This window comes from Bufo gargarizans, chromosome 9 (assembly GCF_014858855.1).
Source record: "Bufo gargarizans isolate SCDJY-AF-19 chromosome 9, ASM1485885v1, whole genome shotgun sequence".
NCBI lineage: Eukaryota > Metazoa > Chordata > Amphibia > Anura > Bufonidae > Bufo > Bufo gargarizans.
The window spans coordinates 82,190,780-82,212,204 of NC_058088.1; the positions used below are offsets into that span (position 1 = coordinate 82,190,780).

Sequence of the window (21,425 nt, forward strand, 5' to 3'; positions counted from 1 at the left end):
CTGATTTTACAAACTTTGTTAACCCTTTAGGTGTTGCACAAGATTTAATGGAAAATAGAGATACAATTTCACTTTTTTGGCAGATTTTCAATTTTAATATTTTTTTTCCCAGTTACAAAGCAAGGGTTAACAGCCAAACAAAACTCGTTATTTATGGCCCTGATTCTGTCGTTTACAGAAACACCCCATATGTGGTCGTAAACCGCTGTACGGTCACACGGCAGGGCGCAGAAGGAAAGGAATGCCATACGGTTTTTGGAAGGCAGATTTTGCTGGACTGGTTTTTTTGACACCATGTCACATTTGAAGCCCCCTGATGCACCCCTAGAGTAGAAACTCCAAAAAAGTGACCCCATTTTAGAAACTACGGGATAGGGTGGCAGTTTTGTTGGTACAAGTTTAGGGTACATATGATTTTTGGTTGCTCTATATTACACTTTTTGTGCGGCAAGGTAACAAATTGCTTTTTTGGCACCGTTTTTTTTTTTTTTTTGTTATTTACACCATTCATCTGACAGGTTAGATCATGTGGTAATTTTATAGAGCAGGTTGTCATGGACGCGGTGATACCCAATATGTATACAATTTTTATTTATGTACGGTACGTTTTACACAATAATTTCATTTTTAAAACAAAATGTTTTAGTGTCTCCATAGTCTAAGAGCCATAGTTTTTTAAATTTTTAGGCGATTATCTTAAGTAGGGTCTCATTTTTTTGTGGGATGAGATGACGGTTTGATTGGCACTATTTTGGGGTGCACATGACTTTTTGATTGCTTGCTATTACACTTTTTGTGACGGAAGATGACAAAAAATGGCTTTTTTTACACCCTTTTTATTTTTTTACGGTGGTCATCTGAGGGGTTAGGTCATGTGATATTTTTATAGAGCCGGTCAATACGGACGCGGCGATACCTAATATGTATACTTTTTTTTTTATTTATGTAAGTTTTACACAATGATTTCATTTTTGAAACAAAAGAAATCATGTTTTAGTGTTTCCATAGTCTAAGAGCCATAACTTTTTCAGTTTTTGGGCGATTATCTTGGGTAGGGTATGATTTTTGCGGGATGAGATAACGGTTTGATTGTTACAATTTTGGCGTAGATGCAACTTTTTTGATCACTTTTATTACCTTTTTTGGGAAGTAAGGTGGGCAAAATTCCAATTTCATCAGTTTTTAATTTTTTATTTTTATGGCGTTCACCGTTCGGGTAAAGTAACATTACCGTTTTATAGATCAGGTCGTTACAGACGCGGCGATACCAAACATGTGTAGGGAATTTAATTTTTTTCATTTTTAATCAGTGATAAATGTGTTTTTTTTTTTTTTTTTTTTTTTTTTTTTTTTGATTTTTACTTTATTTTTCACTTTTTTCACTTTTTTTTTTGACCCAGACCCACTTGGTTCTTGAAGATCCAGTGGGTCTGATGTCTGCATAATACAGTACAATATATTGTACTGTACTGTATTTTACTTACACTTTGTCTAAACAGATCTATGCTTTCAGCACAGATCTGTTCAGCACCATGGACAGCAGGACGCCTGAGAAGGCGTCCTGTTGCCATGGGAACCTTCCCCGTCTGCTCAGTAGTGGCCAGAACTGCGCAGACGGGGAAGGGTAAGGACGGGGCTTGGGGGGCTGCCTGGAAGCTCTCTCCCTCTCCATTCGGGGGACTGCAAAGGCACAGCAGCCCCCCGATCGGAGAGGGAGGGAGCTCCCTCTTACTGTTAATCTTTTCCATACAGCGGTCCGTACGGACCGCTGTATGGAAAGGGTTAAACGGCTGACATCGCATCACCGATGTCAGCCGTTTATACCAGGGTGCCAGCAATGTGCTGGCACCCTGGTATACCCACTAGACGCCAACGATTACGCAATGGGAGGCGGGCGGGGGATCGCGATCCCGCCTACCGCACCGCACGCCTCCCGCACCGCCCGCAACCCTCCCCCTGCACCTCCCACTGTGCTCGAATAACTCAGGGGTGCAGGGGGATGGCATACAGGAAACAATTTTTAATCCTAAAGTTTCTGATCCCCGCGGTCAGGGACCGCGGGGATCAGAAACTGCAGAAATCACAGCAAACCGCAGGTCTGAATTGACCTGCGGTTTGCCGCGATCGCCGACATGGGGGGGGTCACGGGACCCCCCCGCGCATTTAGCCTAGGTGCCTGCTCAATGATTTGAGCAGGCACCGGGTTCCGATCACTGCCAGCCGCACGGCAGTGATCGAAAATGCACAGGGCGTACATGTACGCCCTGTGTCCTTAAGTACAAGGGCGTACCTGTACGCCCTGTGTCCTTAAGGGTTAAGCTGTTTTCTAGAATAATGCTAGCTTGGCAACCCCTTAAAGGGGTTATCCCATCTTAGACAATGGGGGCATATCGCTAGGATATGCCCCCATTGTCTGATCGGTGCGGGTCCCACCTCTGGGACCCGCACCTACAACGAGAACTGAGCGGGGAGAGTTGTGGCCGTCCACCACCAGGCACAGCTCCCCGCCTCTCCCATTGAAGTGAATGGGAGCGCACCGCGCATGCGCGGCCAACGCTCCCATTCATTTCTATGAGGCCGACGGAATTTTTCGGCGGCTCCATAGAAATGAATGGAGGGCGGCTGCTCCGTTCTCCTTGTAGGTGCGGGTCCCAGCGGTGGGACCCGCACCAATAAGACAATGGGGGCATATCCTAGCGATATGCCCCCATTGTCTAAGATGGGATAACCCCTTTAAATGGCAGCTGACTAGCTATAAATGTTGCATGCTTTGTATGTTTACATTTTTTTAAAGTTATTGTCTAGGTTCATAAATTGGGCAGCGACAGACAATGTAACAAAACAGGGAAAAAAAATATGTGCCCGTTTGATACCCTACTGCTCTAGCGCTGCTGGTCTGGTTTACTTGGCTGCAGCAGTGACATGCCTGTCTACACATCACTGGCTTCAACAGTGTACAACTCAAAACTTAAGGCCAGTGATTGGCTGCAATAACTGGGAAGTCACTGCTGCAGCCATATCAACATGTGCTGCCACTGGAGCAGCAGGATCGACCAGGTGTATTGGTTCTTTAGTTATTTCTATTGCTTTCTTTGCTTTTTCATACTCCTCAAATGGGCTGTGGTGTTTGGAGGCATCTCCGCTGCGTGTTCAGCACTAATGCAGATACTGGACATCATTTCCCAGGATCTCCTGTATCTGCACCAGTGTTAAATCCTGTCTTCAGCATCTGTGTAGTATAAGACACCTCCACTATCCCGGGAAAGCTAAAGATAGATACCATGGCTTCCTTACATTGGCACTGAGGGGTCATCTCCATCTGGCCTAAGGGAAACCTGGAGGCAGTGAAGGGAATTCTTGTGCCATTACAACCCTTTTAAATCTGTAGAACGGTGCCTCATCGCTCATTAATATTTTGCCTTATATGTGTACAACGGGGGAGATGTATCAACTGGTGTAAAGGAAAAGTGTCTCAGTTGTCCATAGCAACCAATCAGATTCCACCTTTCATTTTCCAAAGGAGCTCTGAAAAATGAAAGGTAGAATCTGATTAGTTGCTATGGGCAACTAAGCCTTCTACTTTACACCAGTTTTGATAAATGTCCTAGTCGGTTAGCACGGCAGACAGTCCTGCCTTCAGTAGAAAGCTGTGGGCCACAATTTATTTTGTTAGTGTGGCCTTTAACTACAAGGGAACAGCTTGGCACAAAGTGCTCATTGATGTGCATGATCTGGCTGCTTCCATTGTGTAAGACCATTGATGTGTCTTCGTGAGGCTCTATGGACTTTGACGTGTTCTCTACTCCATGTTCCAGATGAGTTGCTAAATGCTGAGTAAGCAGCAAGATGTCTGCTATAGCGTAGCCTGTGTATTTTCAGTTGTACAGGCCGCCGCCGCTCCGTTATTATAGCGCGGTCTGAGTGCACCTGGATTTTTTTTATTTCGGGTATTTCACTCATGTCTACATGTTTATGCCTGACCACTAACCATCCAAGGACTGTCACCTGTAATACCTGTCAATATATGCAGTATATAGGCAGGTCAGGTTTAGGAGGACGAGTTTGAGGGCTTACTGAATATTACATGGCTGGCAATTAAAAGGGTTGTCCAGGTGTTTAACCCTTTAAGGACCACGTCCGTGGGGCTCTGGGGAATGATTGCGGGGGGAATCTGGGCACCATGTCAGCTCTTACCGGCAGTGCTGCAATTGGCTGGTCAATGAAGACTGGCACATCGCAGCGCAGGAAGGAGGAAGAAGCTGTCGGGAAGGGGTCAGGGGGAGGTGACTGGTGCTGAACTGGTCAGCACTGGTCTCCGAGGTGAGGCAGGGGACACCATTGTCTGGTGTCCCCTGCCAGCGCTGTGATTGGCTGGAACAACGCTCCAGCCAATGGCAGCGCTACAGCTGCACAGGAAAGGGCTAAACTTCCCTGCATGCAGCCATTCTAGCTGGTGACTGCATGCAGAGGTTCTGTGCTGCTGTTGGCTTGCTTGGACTTGTGAAGCACCACCAGTGCAAATTTTCTTTTTTTTTTTTTAGCCAGTGTTGTATATATTTTTCCATTACGCCCCATGACGGCACCTGTGAGAGATCCTCCTCCCTCCGGACAGGAAACAGGAACTTCCCAGATCTTTAAATTGGTCCCGTGCCTTCTACCTTCAGTTCTTTCCTGTTTCCTGTCCAGGGACAGGAGGATTTCTTTCCAGGTCTATTTCTTGGCTGCAGGACCTCTAGGGTTAAAACCGAAACCTAGTGGAGGTACCTGTCGGCGTAAGTCTCCACTAGGAGCCGCTGAGAAGCCCGGCGTCTGCATTTCATTCCCTTTTTCGGAGCCATGGGGGGATGCCTGGGCTGCCTCGTGTCCCTGCCTGCCGGCGAAGTTGCGGCATGAGGGGGGAGGTGCGTCTTCCCCTCTCATTGAGGCTGGCTGTGCTGGACGTGCGCGTCGCACCGGAAGTGACGCGTGCGTTCCATCGGCCGGAAGGGGAGGAGCTTAACATGGGGGCGCTGCGCAGCCCATTTGAAAAAGGGAACGCCGGCCAGCCAGCGTGGTGGTGAGTAGCAGCAGGAGATCGATCGGGACTCAAGCGGCATCTACAGCCCTCAATTGGCCCCCCTTTACGCAGCATTATGATGCAAGAAGTAGGGGATGTACAACAGCGCACCGACGGACAGGAGCAGCTTTTGGAACCAAGCATGGTACTCCTGGGGGTAAGAGGGGTTAACCCCCACCATCTCCCTTTGGGGAGTTGTTTGTTTTTATGGTCAGGTTAAGCTGATGGGTTGTTTTATTAAATGCAGGCTAAAGAGCACCCAAAGAAAGCTTCCCACAAAAGAGCTAAGGAGTGCGGAATTTGCAAGAGGAAGCTGGATCCATCTTACTCAAGACATGTTGTCAACCATGTCTGGATAAGTTAGTGGCCGAGGAGTCGCCATCTTTATTACAGAGTATCCAGAATTTAGTAAAAAATGAAGTCCGTTCGTCAGTAGAGGAGCTTAAAAAATCTCTGCCTAGCTCATCCAGGCATAAGAGGCCCCAGGCGGTAGCGGAGGATGCTGTGGACTCTGGGTCTGAGGAAGGCGCTATTGCAGACTCGGATTCCTCTTCTGAGGATTTGACAGGGAAGCCGTTGTTTAGAGCAGAAGATACGGACCTGTTATTGAAGGCGGTTAGATCCACGATGGAGCTTGAGGAGGAAAAGGAGTCCAGGTCTAGACCAGAGCTAATGTTTGAGAGCCTAAAGCCTAAAAAGTCTAGGGTTTTCCCCATTCAGGACTGTATCAAGGATCTGATTAAACGTGAATGGGAGAAGCCCGATAAAAAATTCTTTATCCCTAGAGCGGTCAAGAGAAAGTACCCCTTTGATGATCAGGAAGTGTCAGCTTGGCAGGAGGTACCGAGGGTAGACGCTCCCGTAGCCAAGATAAATAAGAAGTCAGCTCTCCCATTTGAGGATCTAGGGTCCCTTAAAGATCCCATGGACAAAAGGGCTGATGCATACCTAAGGAAGAATTGGGAAGCTTCCACTTCTGCCTTTAAGCCAAATATAGCAACTACCTCGGTGGCTAGGTCATTAAAGCTCTGGTTGGAGGAATTAGAGTCTCATATAGAGAATAAGACTCCTAGGGATCAGCTGCTGGAGGCGATACCAACTATGTCCAGTGCAGTGGACTTTATCTCTGATGCCTCCGCTGACGCATTGAGGCTTTCCGCTAGGGCGGCTGCACTCTCCAATTCAGCCAGAAGGTCGTTATGGTTGAAAGGGTGGAAGGGCGATGTAGCTTCAAAATCTAAGCTTTGTGCCTTACCTTGCCAAGGGGGCTTTCTATTCGGATCAGCCTTAGATGACATTTTAGATAAGGCATCCGATAGGAAAAAAGGTTTTCCAGCACCGTCCTTTCCTAAACAGGGGAAGCCATTTCGGAGTAATGAAAGAAGGAAGGCTTTTGGGGATCAAAAGAAAAGGAGGGAGTGGAGATCTGATAAATCAAAAAGTGTGCTGTTTAAATCCAGACCTCAAACCTCAAGTTCCACTCAACAATGACGCCAGACCCCAAGTGGGCGGTCGTCTTTCTTTATTTTTTCCAGCCTGGCGAAATATTACCGCAAGCGCTTGGGTAAAGGATATTATAAAGGAAGGCTATCGCCTAGACTTCAAGAGACTACCGCCCAGGACTTTCAAAGTTACTTCATTAAGCCAAAATTCTCCAAAACAGGTGGCACTTTTGGAGGAAATAAACAGCCTCCTGGAAAAGGCAGTCCTTGTTCCAGTCCCAAAGGACGAGCAAGGAGAGGGATTTTATTCAACCCTATTTCTGGTCCCCAAGCCCAACGGAACGTTCAGACTGATTATAAATTTGAAGGGTCTCAACCAGTATCTGTCCTATCAGAAATTCAGGATGGAGTCCATCTCCTCCACGGTCCTCCATCTGTTCCCCAACTGTGTGATGGCCTCAATAGACATAAAAGATGCCTACTACCACGTGCCCATCCATCCCTTGTCCCAAAGATACCTGAGGGTGGCAGTGAAGATAGGGGAATCAATTGTTCATTTACAGTTCAGAGCTCTTCCTTTTGGGGTATCACAGGCGCCGAGGCTCTTCACAAAGCTGATGGCGGAGGTAATGGCAGAAGTAAGGAGGTCGGACATCATTATAGTCTCATACCTGGACGACCTTCTCTTGGTAGGGCAGTCCCCAGAGCAGCTGAAATCTCACATACAGAAGGTCCTGGGGATCCTGACGAGCCTGGGCTGGCTAATAAATTGGGACAAATCATCCCTGATTCCAACATCCAGATGTGTTTTCCTAGGCATCCTGTTAGACTCTCAGACTCAGAAATCTTATCTTCCAGCAGTCAAGAAAGAGGGGATTCAGCAAAAGATCAGGTCTTTCAGCAAGATCAAGGAAGTCCCCTTAAGAAAAGCGATGTCTATTCTGGGTCTGATGACGGCCTGTATTCCAGCAGTGAGGTGGGCCCAATTCAGGTCCAGAATACTGCAATGGCTCATTCTGTCCAAATGGGATGGGAGGTCGCTATCCCTAGATCACAAGATTGTGGTCCCGGGGTCAGTAACCCGATCCCTAGCTTGGTGGCTAAAGGCTTCGAACCTCGATCAGGGGGTAGAGTGGGTGAGACACGACCCATTAATAATAACTACCGATGCAAGCCCTTGGGTATGGGGGGCCCATTCAGTTTTGGGGTTTTTCCAAGGTCCTTGGTCAAAAGACCAGAGTGCTCAGTCCCAAAATGCCAGGGAGTTAAGAGCGGTCCTGTGCGCACTAGAGAAGAGTCTCCCCTTTTTGTCTCAAAAACATGTCAGGATCCTATCAGACAACGCCTCGGTGGTGGCTTATATAAACAAACAAGGGGGGACAAGATCCTATCAACTAATGGAGCTGGCATCCAGGATTTTCTTGTTAATGCAGGGGAAAGCTCTGTCTCTCTCGGCGGTTCATCTGAAAGGCTCAGAGAATCACCAGGCGGACTTTCTCAGCAGACACAGATTCAGTCAGGCGAATTGGTGTCTGAATCAAGAAGTGTTTCACCAAATACAGGCCCTATGGGGATCTCCTACGATAGATCTATTCGCCTCGGGGGAAAACAAAAAGTGCAAAAAGTTCTTTTCTCTCAGCAGGGAGGATCAGTCGATAGGCACAGATGCGCTCTCACAGACGTGGGGGAAGGGCCTAGTCTATGCGTTTCCTCCCATCAGCCTATTGCCCAGAGTGATCCAGAAGATCAGGGGGGAGCAGGCGACTGTGATTCTAATTGCACCTTTTTGGCCAAGAAGAGTCTGGTTTGCTTGGTTGAGGAGACTATCGATAGCAGATCCCTGGGTGCTTCCAGAAAGACAGGACCTATTATATCAGGGCCCTCTACATCATCCGGAAGTCAAGAATCTCCACCTGACAGCTTGGATTTTGAGAGGTCTTTCTTCAGGTCTAGGGGCCTATCAGAACAGGTCATCGGGACTCTCCTAGCTAGTAGGAAAAAAGTCACCTCCGATATCTATCTGAGGGTATGGAAAGCCTTCCTTCGGTTTGCAGGTCCAGGCTTAGACTTGAACTCGCCCAACATCCCGTTAATTTTGAACTTTTTGCAGGAAGGCCTGAACAAAAAGCTTAAACCCAGCACTCTCAAGGTGCAGGTCTCGGCACTGAGTGTCCTGTTTGACTTTCGTTTGGCTACTCATCCTTGGGTCAAAAGGTTCATTAGGGGGTCCTCTAGACTTTGTCCTGTAGTTAGATCTAAGTCAGCCCCATGGGACCTTAACCTGGTTCTTTCTGCTCTAACCAAGGCTCCGTTCGAGCCTCTGGGGGACATCCCCTTAAAGATGCTGTCCTATAAGACTGTATTTTTAGTGGCCATTACATCTGCCAGACGTGTTGGAGAGCTGTCCTCTTTGTCCTCTTCCCCTCCATATACCCAGATTCTGGAGGATAGGATTGTTTTCAGACCAGACCCTGCGTTCCTGCCCAAAGTAGTGTCGGTGTTTCATAGGTCTCAGGAGATAGTTCTCCCTTCCTTTTGTCAGGACCCAAAGAATGAAGGAGAGAAATCCTTTCATACTTTAGATGTTAGAAGGTGTGTCTGTGAGTATTTAGAATCTACGAAGGACCTTAGAAAGACCCCGCAACTCTTTGTTCAATTTCAGGGTCAGAACAGGGGCTCCAAGGTTACAAGCCGTACCTTAGCCAGATGGATCAAGAGAGCGATAGGTTTGGCATATTCACTATCAGATTGTCAGGTCCCTTCAGGTTTTTCAGCCCATTCCACCAGGGCAGTAGCCTCTTCCTGGGCAGAAAAAGGGTGCGCTACCATAGAACAGATCTGTAGGGCTGCAACGTGGAGTTCCCCCTCTACGTTTTACAAACACTACAGGTTGGACCTTTCATCTGTGCAGGATATGTCCTTTGGGAGAAAGGTGCTGCAGGCTGCAGTCCCTCCCTAATAGTTATCTAGTCTAGTCTCTCACAGGTGCTGTCATGGGGCGTAATGGAAATACTTCAATTACTCTTACCGGTAATATGTTTTCCATGAGCCCATGACAGCACCTACATAATTCCCTCCCTTAATTAAAAAAAAAAAATATATATATATATATATTATTTTTTATATATAAAGAATAATGGGAAAAAAGAGAAGTCTACTCTTTAGTATGGTGCCAAAGAGATATGCCTGGCATATATTTGGCGCAGAGTTTTTTGTCTATTATGTTTTCTCGCCTATGTTGTTAGTTCTCACTATATATAGGTGCGTTGCTGGTCCCAGGAATCTTGTCAAATACTGAAGGTAGAAGGCACGGGACCAATTTAAAGATCTGGGAAGTTCCTGTTTCCTGTCCGGAGGGAGGAGGATCTCTCACAGGTGCTGTCATGGGCTCATGGAAAACATATTACCGGTAAAAGTAATTGAAGTATTTTTAAACACTGTAGCATTTTTATACTACAGTTTTTGCACTATTACAATGCAGAGGTGGCATTGCAATCACCTGGCAAAGTTGCTGGTGTACCTGGGCCAGAACCACATTTACCCAGTGAACTCTGGTTCAGTTCCAAGTGGTATCTTGTTCAGATTTTTTTTTTTTACAGTAAATCAATTTCTGAAGTTATTATGCAAAGTCTCGCGAGACTTTGCAAAGGAATAACTTTCTCATCGGAGCCAATACATTCTAATACTGTACGGAGAGAATCAACTTCAGATGTTTCATCTGAAGTCGATTCGCTCATCCCTACTCATAATCTTAACCTATGCATTCATTCAGCACAGTACTAAGATTCCACTGTCACAGCGCCATCTATTGGATTGATCTGTGTGCGTGCTGCAGAGCACTGATCAGTAGTGTGTTCATTTACATCTGCGCTTTTATTTTTTTTGGGGGGGACGACGACCTGCAGTTAGTAGTAGTTTAGTTCGAGATAAATGCACTAGCTGCGTACGTACATTTTGCAACCACTGAGCACTGAGTCGGTAGAGTCAATTACTGATCGTGTCTGCTCAGTTTGCACTGCAAGTTTTGTTTTTTGTGCAGAAAAGACTAATTTAACATTTATTACAAGCCACTTCACACATCATACACACCCCTTACACGAAATAAAGGTTTCCACATGTCACACCCCACTAAAATAAAAATGGCCCGTCCACCCCTACAAGTATACTCAGCTGAAGAGGCATACTCCATGCTTGCCTCCGATATGGAGTCTGCCAGTGAGGGAGAAGAGGATGCCACATTCATCTATTCCTCTACCCACTCATCCTCCTCTGAGGGACCCTCTAGAAGGTGCCCCAGGGTAGCAGCGGAGGCAGCCCCCCAGAGTGAATCCTTATGGACCCCACCCCCTAACAATCATCAGCCCCAAATTCTGGATTTTGAGGGCAGCTCCAGAATAGCAAATTTAATGGTAGCCCAAACCAATTTATACGCCCAACAATTCATTGATAAGAACCCTACATCGGCAAACGCTAGACCCCTAGGTTGGACCCCAGTAATTGCAGCAGAGATCATAAAGTCTTGGACTCGTGCTGCATATGGGCGTTGTAGAAAGACAATATTGGAGTTTGGACATTTTCTACCAGACTCCAATTTACAGTAAAACCATGACCTGGAAGCGATTTGAGTCCATTACAAAATTCCTACACTACGACAATTCAGTGCCTACCCCAAAACAACCCAACATTTGACTGTCTGTTCAAAGTTAGTGGTCAACGACAGGCCTAACACAAAGTTGTGAGGTGTACAACCCAGATAAAAATGTCTGTAGTATTCAAAGGGAGGATTAGGTTCTGCCAGTACCTGCCTTTATATAAACTTTGTGAGTAGCTTTGGGTACACCCACAAGTTCCGCATTTATGAAGGGAAAGATTCCCGGATAGAACTCCCAAAAGGCCCCCCCCCCCCCCCCCCCGCTTGCTGGATAAGGGTTACCAACTCTATGTGGATAACTATTATACCAGCATGTCCCTAACTGCCAGAGGTACTGTGGCTTCCGGCAGTGTGCAAAAATCACTAGGCACATGGGGTGCATTTTCTCCTTTAACCCCTTGTGAAAGTGAAAAATTACTAGCAGACCCCATTTTCAGAAATGTGTGCTTTGAAATCCATGTGTTTCTGCCTTCTGTGAGACACCGGTTTGCTAAAAATTACCCTTTCTACCACTTAAAATGTTCGTATGGGGTCACTTCGGATTTTTAAATGCGACATGGCACCTAAAATCAATGTCTGTCAATTCAGGTCAGCAAAATCCCTATTTTGCTGTTTGACTCTAGAGGCCTGCTGTGCACCCATAAATCTTTTTTTTTTTTTTTTAAGCACATTTGGGGTGTTTCCGTATTCGGGGGGAAATGGGGAACAAAATGTGGGGTGCATTGTAGTGTTGCCCCTTGTGAAAGTGAAAAATGTGGGTGTAAAGCAACATTTTCTGGAAAGAATTGTACTTTTTCATTTTCACAGCCAAGCGTTTCCTAATTCTGTGAAACGCCTGATGTGTCAAAGTGCTTACTACACTCCTTGAAATATTCCTTGAGGGGTGTAGTTTCCAGAATGGGTTGACATTTTGGGAGTTTCCACTGTAGGGCCACCTCAGGGTGTCTTCACATGCGACATAGCTCCCAATTACCATTCCAGCTAAATCCTCTCTCCTAATGCCATATGGTGCTCCTTCCACTCTGAAGCCTGCTGTGCACCCATACTTCAGTTTGAGTTTCTGTAAACCCCAGATTCAGGGTAATGGATTTTGAGTTCTGTTTTGCTGTTAACCCTTAATGTATTGAAGAAAAAAATGTAATGTAGAATCTGCTAAAAAAAGTGACATTTAATTCCAATTTTCCTTTAATTCTTGTGGGGCACCCAAAGAGTCAAAGTTTTGTAAAATCAGTTTTGAATACCCTGAGGGGTGTAGTTACTAAAATGGGGTGATTTATGGGTGGTTTCTAATATGTAAGCCCCAGAAAGTGACTTCATAACTTAACTGTTCCTGAAAAAATGAGGTTTTGGAAATGGTCTTAAAAATTTTAATTTAAAATTTAAAAAAAAAGTAATCTTCAAAATGATCCAAACATGAAGTAGACATATGGGTAATGTAAAGTAATATATATTTTTGGGTATTGTCTATTATAAAAGTAGAGAAATTGACATTTGGAAATTTTTAATAGAATATTTTGACTCAATTTTACCACTGTCATGATGTACAGTATGTGACAAGAAAACATTCTCAGAATGGCCTAGATAAGTAAAGGCATTTTAGTTATTACCACATAGTGACACATGTCGGATTTGCTAAAATTACCTGGTTCAGGTGAAAAATGTCAGGGTCCTTAAGGGGTTAAAGAAACACTCCCACGAGATTTTTATTCTCTGGCTCATTAGAAAGGTACATGTCACTTGTAGTGAGTAATTTTTCTTACTGGTGATTGAGTTATAACCTCCCTCCTGATCCTCAGCTATGTCACGTGACCAACACTCTGCCTCTCTGACACAGGACAGGAAGTCATTTTCTCTGAGACGGACATTGAGGCTCCTTTATAAATACTTAGAGAAAATAGCTATGTATTCATATAGGAGCCTCAATGTCCGTCTCAGAGAAACTGACTTCCTGTCCTGTGTCAGAGAGGCAGAGTGTTGGTCACATGACATAGCTGAGGATCAGAAAGGAGGTTATAACTCACAAATAATGACTGGTAAGATTACCTTCAGTACAATTTACATGCACCTTTCCAATGGGCCTGAGAATAAAGATTTTTGTGGGAGTGCTTCTTTAATATTGATATATCTTCAGGATGGGTCATAAATATCTGATCGGTGGGGGTCTGACTTGGCTGTTTGAAGAAGCCACTGCTGCCACTTTCTGGGTCAGGGACGACACTGTCAGAGTGCCACAGTCTCTTCAAACAGCTGATCGGCAGGGGTGTCAGTTGTTGAACCCCTACTGATTAGGTATTGATGACCTGGGTTCAGGATAGGCCATCAATATCAAACACCTGGAAAACCCCTTTAAAGGATTGTTAAATAACAGGGAAGGGGTTAAAGTAAGTTATATTTAACCTCCGTGCTCCGATCCTCCACACTGCTGCAACCTTTACTTTGTCCTTTTTGGCTGCAGTGATGACATGCAGTATACCACATGAGACCACTGCAGGCAGTCACGAAGTCCAATGATTGGCTGCAGCAGTCACATGCAGTATATGGGCATATCCCTGCTGGAGCAGTGGTACAGGAGTGAAGGGTATCTGAATCATTAAGTATAACTTTTTATATTTTAACCCCTTCCTTGACATTTTTTACAAAAGGGTTACCCTCATAGAATTCCTTCATATACAACCATGACGAAAGCAACTCATGTAACATCTGTTTGTCCCCCCCCCCCCTCCAGTTTAACCCTGTGCATTAGAGTAGCTTCATTTATTAAAGGAAGGGGTTTTGTATTGATAACCTATCCTCAGGTGCCCTGCACAACCCCTTTAATCTAAAGCTAATGTGTTCACTGGGAGGTAGCGGCAAACGCTCCCCTGCTGATGAATGGCAGGTCATAATCCTACTTCAATCTGTTGGCTCAGTGAATTTCATAACTCGGGTTGGATAATCTTCCTTGCACAGGTGAGATTTAGGGCAGTGGGAGAGTTGCACATATAAATCTCTAAGTGCGTGACAGCTGCCTTTCATTTCTAGTGCCAAGGTCAAGGACAAGATCCAGCTCATCAATAACATGTTGGATAATGTGAATGAAATGATTATTGGCGGAGGGATGGCATTCACCTTCTTGAAAGTATTGAACAATATGGAGGTAAATTTTATTTTATTTTTTTGTGGGGGCATTGCTGAGGGGATAGGGGACTTCAGTAGTGCAACTACAAGTCTGCATGGTGTGTGGCACACTATATACTGTTAAATATCACTTGTTAAATCCATTGGATCTGGTAAAGCTACAATTGACATTTTACTAACCAGCAAAATAAACTTGTCCAGGACTTTACTATTGATGGCCTATCGTCAGAATAGGCCATTAATATCTGATTTTTGGGAGCTGCTCACCCTGCACCACCGCCATTAATCTGCTTTTTCAAGATGGGGCTGGAGTTTAGAGTTGGAACTACACAACTCCTTTCATTATATAGTGGACAGAGTGTGGCTCCCACTGAAGTAAATGGGAACAATGCTGCAGAAATCTGCTTCAGTGGGAGCAGTGCTGCAGAAACCAGCTCTGTCCACTAGTTAATGGACTTGGCTGTGTAGTTCTGATGCTACCTAAAACAGCTGATCAGCAAAGGTGTCAAACCCCATAGATCAGATATTGATGGCCTATCGTGAAGATAAACAATCAATAGTAAAATCCTGGACAACCCCTTTAAAAGCCTTTTTCTATTGTAGTAGGTTGAAATGTTGCCATTTTCCTGTAGACAGTCACTGTCATCCCCCTATACGAGCTTGTACACTGTCTTCACTCACTTCAAGTTATAGAAAGTGGTCATTGGCACCTCTCAAGCTAACAAATGTACAGGTCCTTCTAAAAAAATTAGCATATTGTGATAAAGTTCATTATTTTCTGTAATGTACTGATAAACATTAGACTTTCATATATTTTAGATTCATTACATACCAACTGAAGTAGTTCAAGCCTTTTATTGTTTTAATATTGATGATTTTGGCACACAGCTAATGAAAACCCAAATTTCCTATCTCCAAAAAATTTGCATATTTCATCCGACCAATAAAGTGTTTTTAATACAAAAAAAGTCAACCTTCAAATAATTATGTTCAGTTATGCACTCAATACTTGGTCGGGAATCCTTTTGCAGAAATGACTGCTTCAATGCGGCGTGGCATGGAGGCAATCAGCCTGTGGCACTGCTGAGGTGTTATGGAGGCCCAGGATGCTTCGATAGCGGCCTTAAGCTCATCCAGAGTGTTGGGTCTTGTGTCTCTCAACTTTCTCTTCCCAATATCCCACAGATTCTCTATGGGGTTCAGGTCAGGAGAGTTGGCAGGCCAATTGAGCACAGTAATGCCATGGTCAGTAAACCATTTACCAGTGGTTTTGGCACTGAGCAGGTGCCAGGTGGTGCTGAAAAATGAAATCTTCATCTCCATAAAGCTTTTCAGCAGATGGAAGCATGAAGTGCTCCAAAATCTCCTGATGGCTAGCTGCATTGACCCTGCCCTTGATAAAACACAGTGGACCAACACCAGCAGCTGACATGGCACCCCAGACCATCACTGACTGTGGGTACTTGACACTGGACTTCAGGCATTTTGGCATTTCCCTCTCCCCAGTCTTCCTCCAGACTCTGGCACCTTGATTTCCGAATGACATGCAACAGTCCAGTGCTGCTTCTCTGTAGCCCAGGTCAGGCGCTTCTGCCACTGTTTCTGGTTCAAAAGTGGCTTGACCTGGGGAATGCGGCACCTGTAGCCCATTTCCTGCACACGCCTGTACACGGTGGCTCTGGATGTGTCTACTCCAGACTCAGTCCACTGCTTCCGCAGGTCCCCCAAGGTCTGGAATTGGTCCTTCTCCACAATCTTCCTCAGGGTCCGGTCACCTCTTCTCGTTGTGCAGAGTTTTCTGCCACACTTTTTTTCCTTCCCACAGACTTCCCACTGAGGTGCCTTGATACAGCACTCTGGGAACAGCCTATTCCTTCAGACATTTCTTTCTGTGTCTTACCCTCTTGCTTGAGGGTGTCAATGATGGCCTTCTGGACAGCAGTCAGGTTGGCAGTCTTACCCATGATTGCGGTTTTGAGTAATGAACCAGGCTGGGAGTTTTTAAAAGCCTCAGGAATCTTTTGCAGGTGTTTAGAGTTAATTAGTTGATTCAGATGATTAGGTTAATAGCTCATTTAGAGAACCTTTTCATGATATGCTAATTTTTTTAGATGGGAATTTTGGGTTTTCATGAGCTGTATGCCAAAATCATCAATATTAAAACAATAAAAGGCTTGAACTACTTCAGTTGGTGTGTAATAAATTTAAAATATATGAAAGTCTAATGTTTATCAGTACATTACAGAAAATAATGAACTTTATCACAATATGCAATTTTTTTTTTAGAAGGACCGGTATTGTCCAGTGTTAATGCCAGCCTTGATAAAGAAACATGCTGGCGTACAATGCCCCAGGATTAAGAGGCGCTGGCCTCTTAATAATTTTGGCACCTCTTCTGGAGGTCTTTGCGTCACAAATTGAAGTCTGCCCAGCCAAGGAGCTTACCTAGATTTCATGTAGAATATGAATATATTTTTTATTTTTTCACATATTGGTAAACGTGTTGGTTCGCAGCCCCATCTCTGCCCCTACTGTGTCGTTCAGTGTATGATTCCTAATGTCTTTGCATTAATACAAACATTTTTTTCTTATAAAATCAGATTGGCACTTCATTATATGATGAAGAGGGTGCAAAAATTGTAAAGGACTTGATGGCTAAAGCTGAGAAGAATGGTGTAAGGATCACCCTGCCCGTGGACTTCACCACCGCTGATAAGTTTGATGAGAACGCAAACACTGGCCAGGCCAGCGTCTCCACTGGAATCCCAGCAGGATGGATGGTGAGTCTCACGAATGCCAGAAAGATGACCATGTAAGCGCTGAACTTAAAAATAAAATGCTGCCAGTGAAGGGTGCTGGAGAGGGGTTTGCTAGTATTTTGAGGTTTTCATGTGGTGGTGGAATGATTTATTTTTAATTAGTTTTTCTTGGTTTACAGGGTCTTGACTGTGGGCCAGAAAGTATTAAGCTGTTTGTGGAAGCTGTGGGAAGAGCCAAGCAGATTGTATGGAATGGTCCAGTCGGTGTATTTGAGTGGGACAAATTTGCTAAAGGAACTAAAGCCGTTATGGACAAGGTTGTGGAAGTCACAGGAAAGGGCTGTATAACCATCATTGGTGAGTTGTACTTCAGTTTTTATTTGTTTCTCTAAGTGAGCATATTGGTGTCCCTTTAGTAGAAGGAATTCCTTTGAATCATTCCGGAACTACAAATTTGATGGGGTACAACCTACAAAAAAGTCCCCACAAGGAACAGAGGCAACACCCTTAATATGTAGAAAAATATCAAATTAAATTAGATTTAAAGAAGTTATACACTATCCCAATAAATATTCACAAGGATTACATTAAGACATAAACACAATACTCATAGAAATGCTGCTCCAAGTACATCACCCCTGGCAATACACAATCCCCCTATAGAATAACATGTGCCCTGGAAAAGGGATAACCATATGGAACAAAAGGTGCTAGAATTGGTAACCAGACTGTGTCTAACATGCATTAATCGACCCTAATTGGAAGGGGAACCTCAAAACAATATAATTAGTACACTCGTTTCATCTTCCAAAATGTGTTACCCACCCATGGACATACTGAAGGAATGTGGATCTAGGACAGGGTTTCTCAACTCCGGTCCTTGGGACCCACCTACCTTTCATGTTTTCAGGATTTCCTTAGTATTAAGCAGGTGATATAATTAGTGTCAGTGCATCAGGACTTACCGCAGGTGTTCATTCTGTGGGATATTCTCAAATCATGACCGGTAGGTGGGTCCTGAGAACCAGAGTTGAGAAACCCTGATCTAGGAGGACCCAACACCTTGGTGCAAGTCTTGCTCTGAGCTTCGTCAGGAGGTCAAATGACTAGTGGAGTACAGCGCCTTTAAGTAGTGGAAAGTGGACCATTTACCTCAGGTAATTTCACAGCGTATCCCACCGGGTGGTGATCAGCGCATCATTCAGGAAGTGCTAGTCTCTGCCAAGGATTTGGTGGGGAAGCACCACAACCAGTGATATTAGTTTGCACCCCTGTCTATTTAGCTGATTGGAGTGACCAGGTCTCCTCCCCCCCCCAACCTGGAATTTACTAAGCAAATAGTTGAGCTTTCTATTGGATAATTACGTTATTTACCCCAACTGGTGCAATGAGTTGCTTCTCATTTCTTAAACAACCATGTCGAAAGATACATCTTGTGGTCATGGAAAAGATGTTAGTCTGTTTGAGAAGGGTCAAATCATTGTCTTGCATCAAGCAGAGAAAACCTCTAAGGAGATTGCAGAAACTACTAAAATTGGGTTCAGAACTGTACAACATTATTTATTAAAAACTAAGGATAGTGGGGACCCATTGTATTCGAGAAAGAAATGTGGCGGGAAAATCCTGAATGACCGGCGATCACTTTAAACATTTGGAATCAAATCAAAGAAAAACAGTAGAACTCAGGGCTATGTTTATTAGTGAAAGTAAGAGCATTTCCACTTGCATAATGCGAACAATACTCAAGAGATTGGGACTGAACAGCTGTGTAGCTGTAAGAAAACCAATAATCAGTGAGGCAAACCAGAAAAAAAGCTTAAATTTTCTAGGGAGCATAAAGATTCGACTCTGGAGCAATGGAAGGTCATGTGGTGTGAGTCCAGAGTGATCGGCGCATCAGGGTAAGAAGAGAGACAGATGAAGTGATGCACCCATCATGCCTAGTGCCTACTGTACAAGCCTGTGGGGGCAGTGCTATGATCTGGGGTTGCTGCAGTTAGTTAGGTTTAGGTTCAGCAACAGTATGTGCTCCAAGAATGAGGTCAGATGACTACCTGAACATACTGAATGACCAGGTTATTCCATCAATGGATTTTATTTATATTTTGTGGCACATTTTATTTTTTTGGGACAGGCAGGTGTTTATTCTGTGGGATATTCTCAAATCATGACCAGTAGGTGGGTCCCGAGGACCAGAGTTGAGAAACCCTGATCTAGGAGGACCCAACACCTCGATATGTTAGTGCTAACATATTCTGCAGCACTTTACAGACATTACCATTTTCTGCTGTTATGATCTAAGTTCCCTATCAGTATTTGGAGTGTGGGAGGAAACTGGAGTTCCAGGAGGAATACTTTGTTTTGAATTTGAACTTTTACTCCAAAAACGCACCAACTATTTGACGCACAGGCATGCATTTAGGCCACGCCACCTTGTCAGGAGAGGCGTAAAATCTTAGGAAAGTGTGTAAATCAGTTGGTAAATGTGATGCAAAGAATGTACATGAGCATTTTCAATAAGTCTGTGCCACTAAGCAAAAAGCACCACAAACACCCCAAATATAGCAAGACGTTTAACTTTTTCTGAGTTTTTTCCACTCATCACCTCAGTACTACCAAACTACAGTTGTCTGTTTATGATACAGTTTAAGGCTACTTTCACACTAGCGTTATTCTTTTCCGGCATTGAGTTCCGTCCTAGGGGCTCAATACCAGAAAATAACTGATCAGTTTCATCCTAATGCATTCTGAATGGAGAGCAATGCGTTTAGGATGCATCAGTTCAGCCTTTTTGACTTTTCAGGACTGAGATGATACCGCAGCATGCTACAGTTTTATCTCAGTCCAAAATTCTGGAACACATGCATTTTTTTAAAAAATATTTTTTTTTTTTCCCCATTGACCTGCATTAATCCCGAGTGTTCTGGCAAAACAGATCCGGCATTGCGGTCTGACTGCAAAAAATTTGAAAAAAATAAATGCCACCGGAGAGACGGATTTGGCATTTCAATGCATTTGTCATCAGTTTGCACACATTTTGACGGATCCAGCAGGCAGTTCCAGTGCTGCAAGTGTGAAAGTACCCTTAGGCTTTTTTTTTTTTTTTTTTTTTTTTATGCTTCGGTTATCTCACATTTTAATCTGCCCACAGGTGGAGGAGACACAGCAACCTGCTGTGCAAAGTGGGACACTGAAGACAAAGTCAGTCACGTGAGCACCGGAGGAGGAGCGAGCCTGGAGCTTCTCGAAGGTAACGTAATTTAAAGGGGTAGTCCCAGAACAACCTGTCCAGAGACCCTATTTAGTCATGTATGTCAGAGGGTTGGGTCCCTCCATCTGTATTGGCTAGAAGGGAGAACTGATGAGAGCAAATTCTACCCTGGTGGACTTGGCCTGGCCTCCTTTTACTTGGTCGCAATTTCATGTGGTGTTTCACCAGCTTCTAGGTAAGCATCTAACCAGAGCTGTATGTTCTGTCCTGTACCTTACAGGTAAAGTCCTCCCTGGTGTGGATGCGCTGAGCAACGTGTAACCCTTGAATATCAACGATATCAAGAACCAATTCTTGAACAAGAACGGTTGGAGTCATGTCCTGGGGAATGAAAGCTGAAGCCACGAGCACTTTACCCTGAAATCCTACGGTTCTCACCTGGACAGCCATCAAGCTATTTACTTGACAACCTCAGAGCATTGCATAGTCTGTGTTGGTAGTGAAAGGGTTTAACATGCTTTGTCACCATTACCCAGTTCATGGCTTGTCTGGACCGATAATGTTGCAGTGTGTGCTAGGCCCCTTGTGTGGTGTATATGGTTTTGCCTCCTAGATGTGTATATATTGCCCTGAAGATGTCTATGAGGTCTGTGCTATTCATCCAACTTCCATTGTATTCACGGTTTACATGACAAACTACAAATTGGGTGTCTCCGTTCAATCTACTCAGAATAAAAGCCCACACCTTTGATTCTGGATGTTTTGCTCCTTTGTTGTGTAATCGGTAGCACCATGACACCGCCAGATAATCGATGATGAGCATTCCTAGGAGTGCTTGTTAGCGATTATCTGGCCAAGAATCGGCCTTAATAAACAGGAAGCAGTGCTCGCATGGAGCGCAGCCTTCTTCAAACAACTGATCGGCGGGGGGGCCAGGTTTTAGGACTCCACCGATCTGATATTGATGATCTATTGTGAGGAAAGGTCATCACTGCGTATTGCTGTACAAGCACTTTAACTCCAGGTAGCGGGATGGTCCTCTCGGGCTCATCGGTCCACAGTGTAGTTCCATCACATTGAAGTGGTGCTACATAAGTCTATGTAGCCCCAGCTAAAGCCCAGGCTTCATGATACTGTGTCCTGTGGTCATTCAACGGATTGTGTATTATCGCTTGTAAAATTAGCCCAG

The 21,425-nt window shown here is 44.5% G+C and overlaps 1 protein-coding gene across 1 annotated transcript in view; it reads left to right on the forward strand.

The window, feature by feature from the left end:
* LOC122946699 (phosphoglycerate kinase 1) overlaps nt 1–20,987 on the forward strand; it is a 34,711-nt gene extending 13,724 nt beyond the window's left edge. Inside the window, exons 7-11 of the mRNA XM_044306476.1 lie at nt 14,171–14,285; nt 16,867–17,046; nt 17,205–17,382; nt 20,177–20,275; nt 20,517–20,987. Of these exons, the coding sequence (XP_044162411.1) occupies nt 14,171–14,285; nt 16,867–17,046; nt 17,205–17,382; nt 20,177–20,275; nt 20,517–20,557 (613 nt within the window). The 3' untranslated portion in view covers nt 20,558–20,987. The remainder of the gene's footprint in view (nt 1–14,170; nt 14,286–16,866; nt 17,047–17,204; nt 17,383–20,176; nt 20,276–20,516) is intronic.
* The last annotated feature ends 438 nt before the right edge of the window (nt 20,988–21,425 follow it).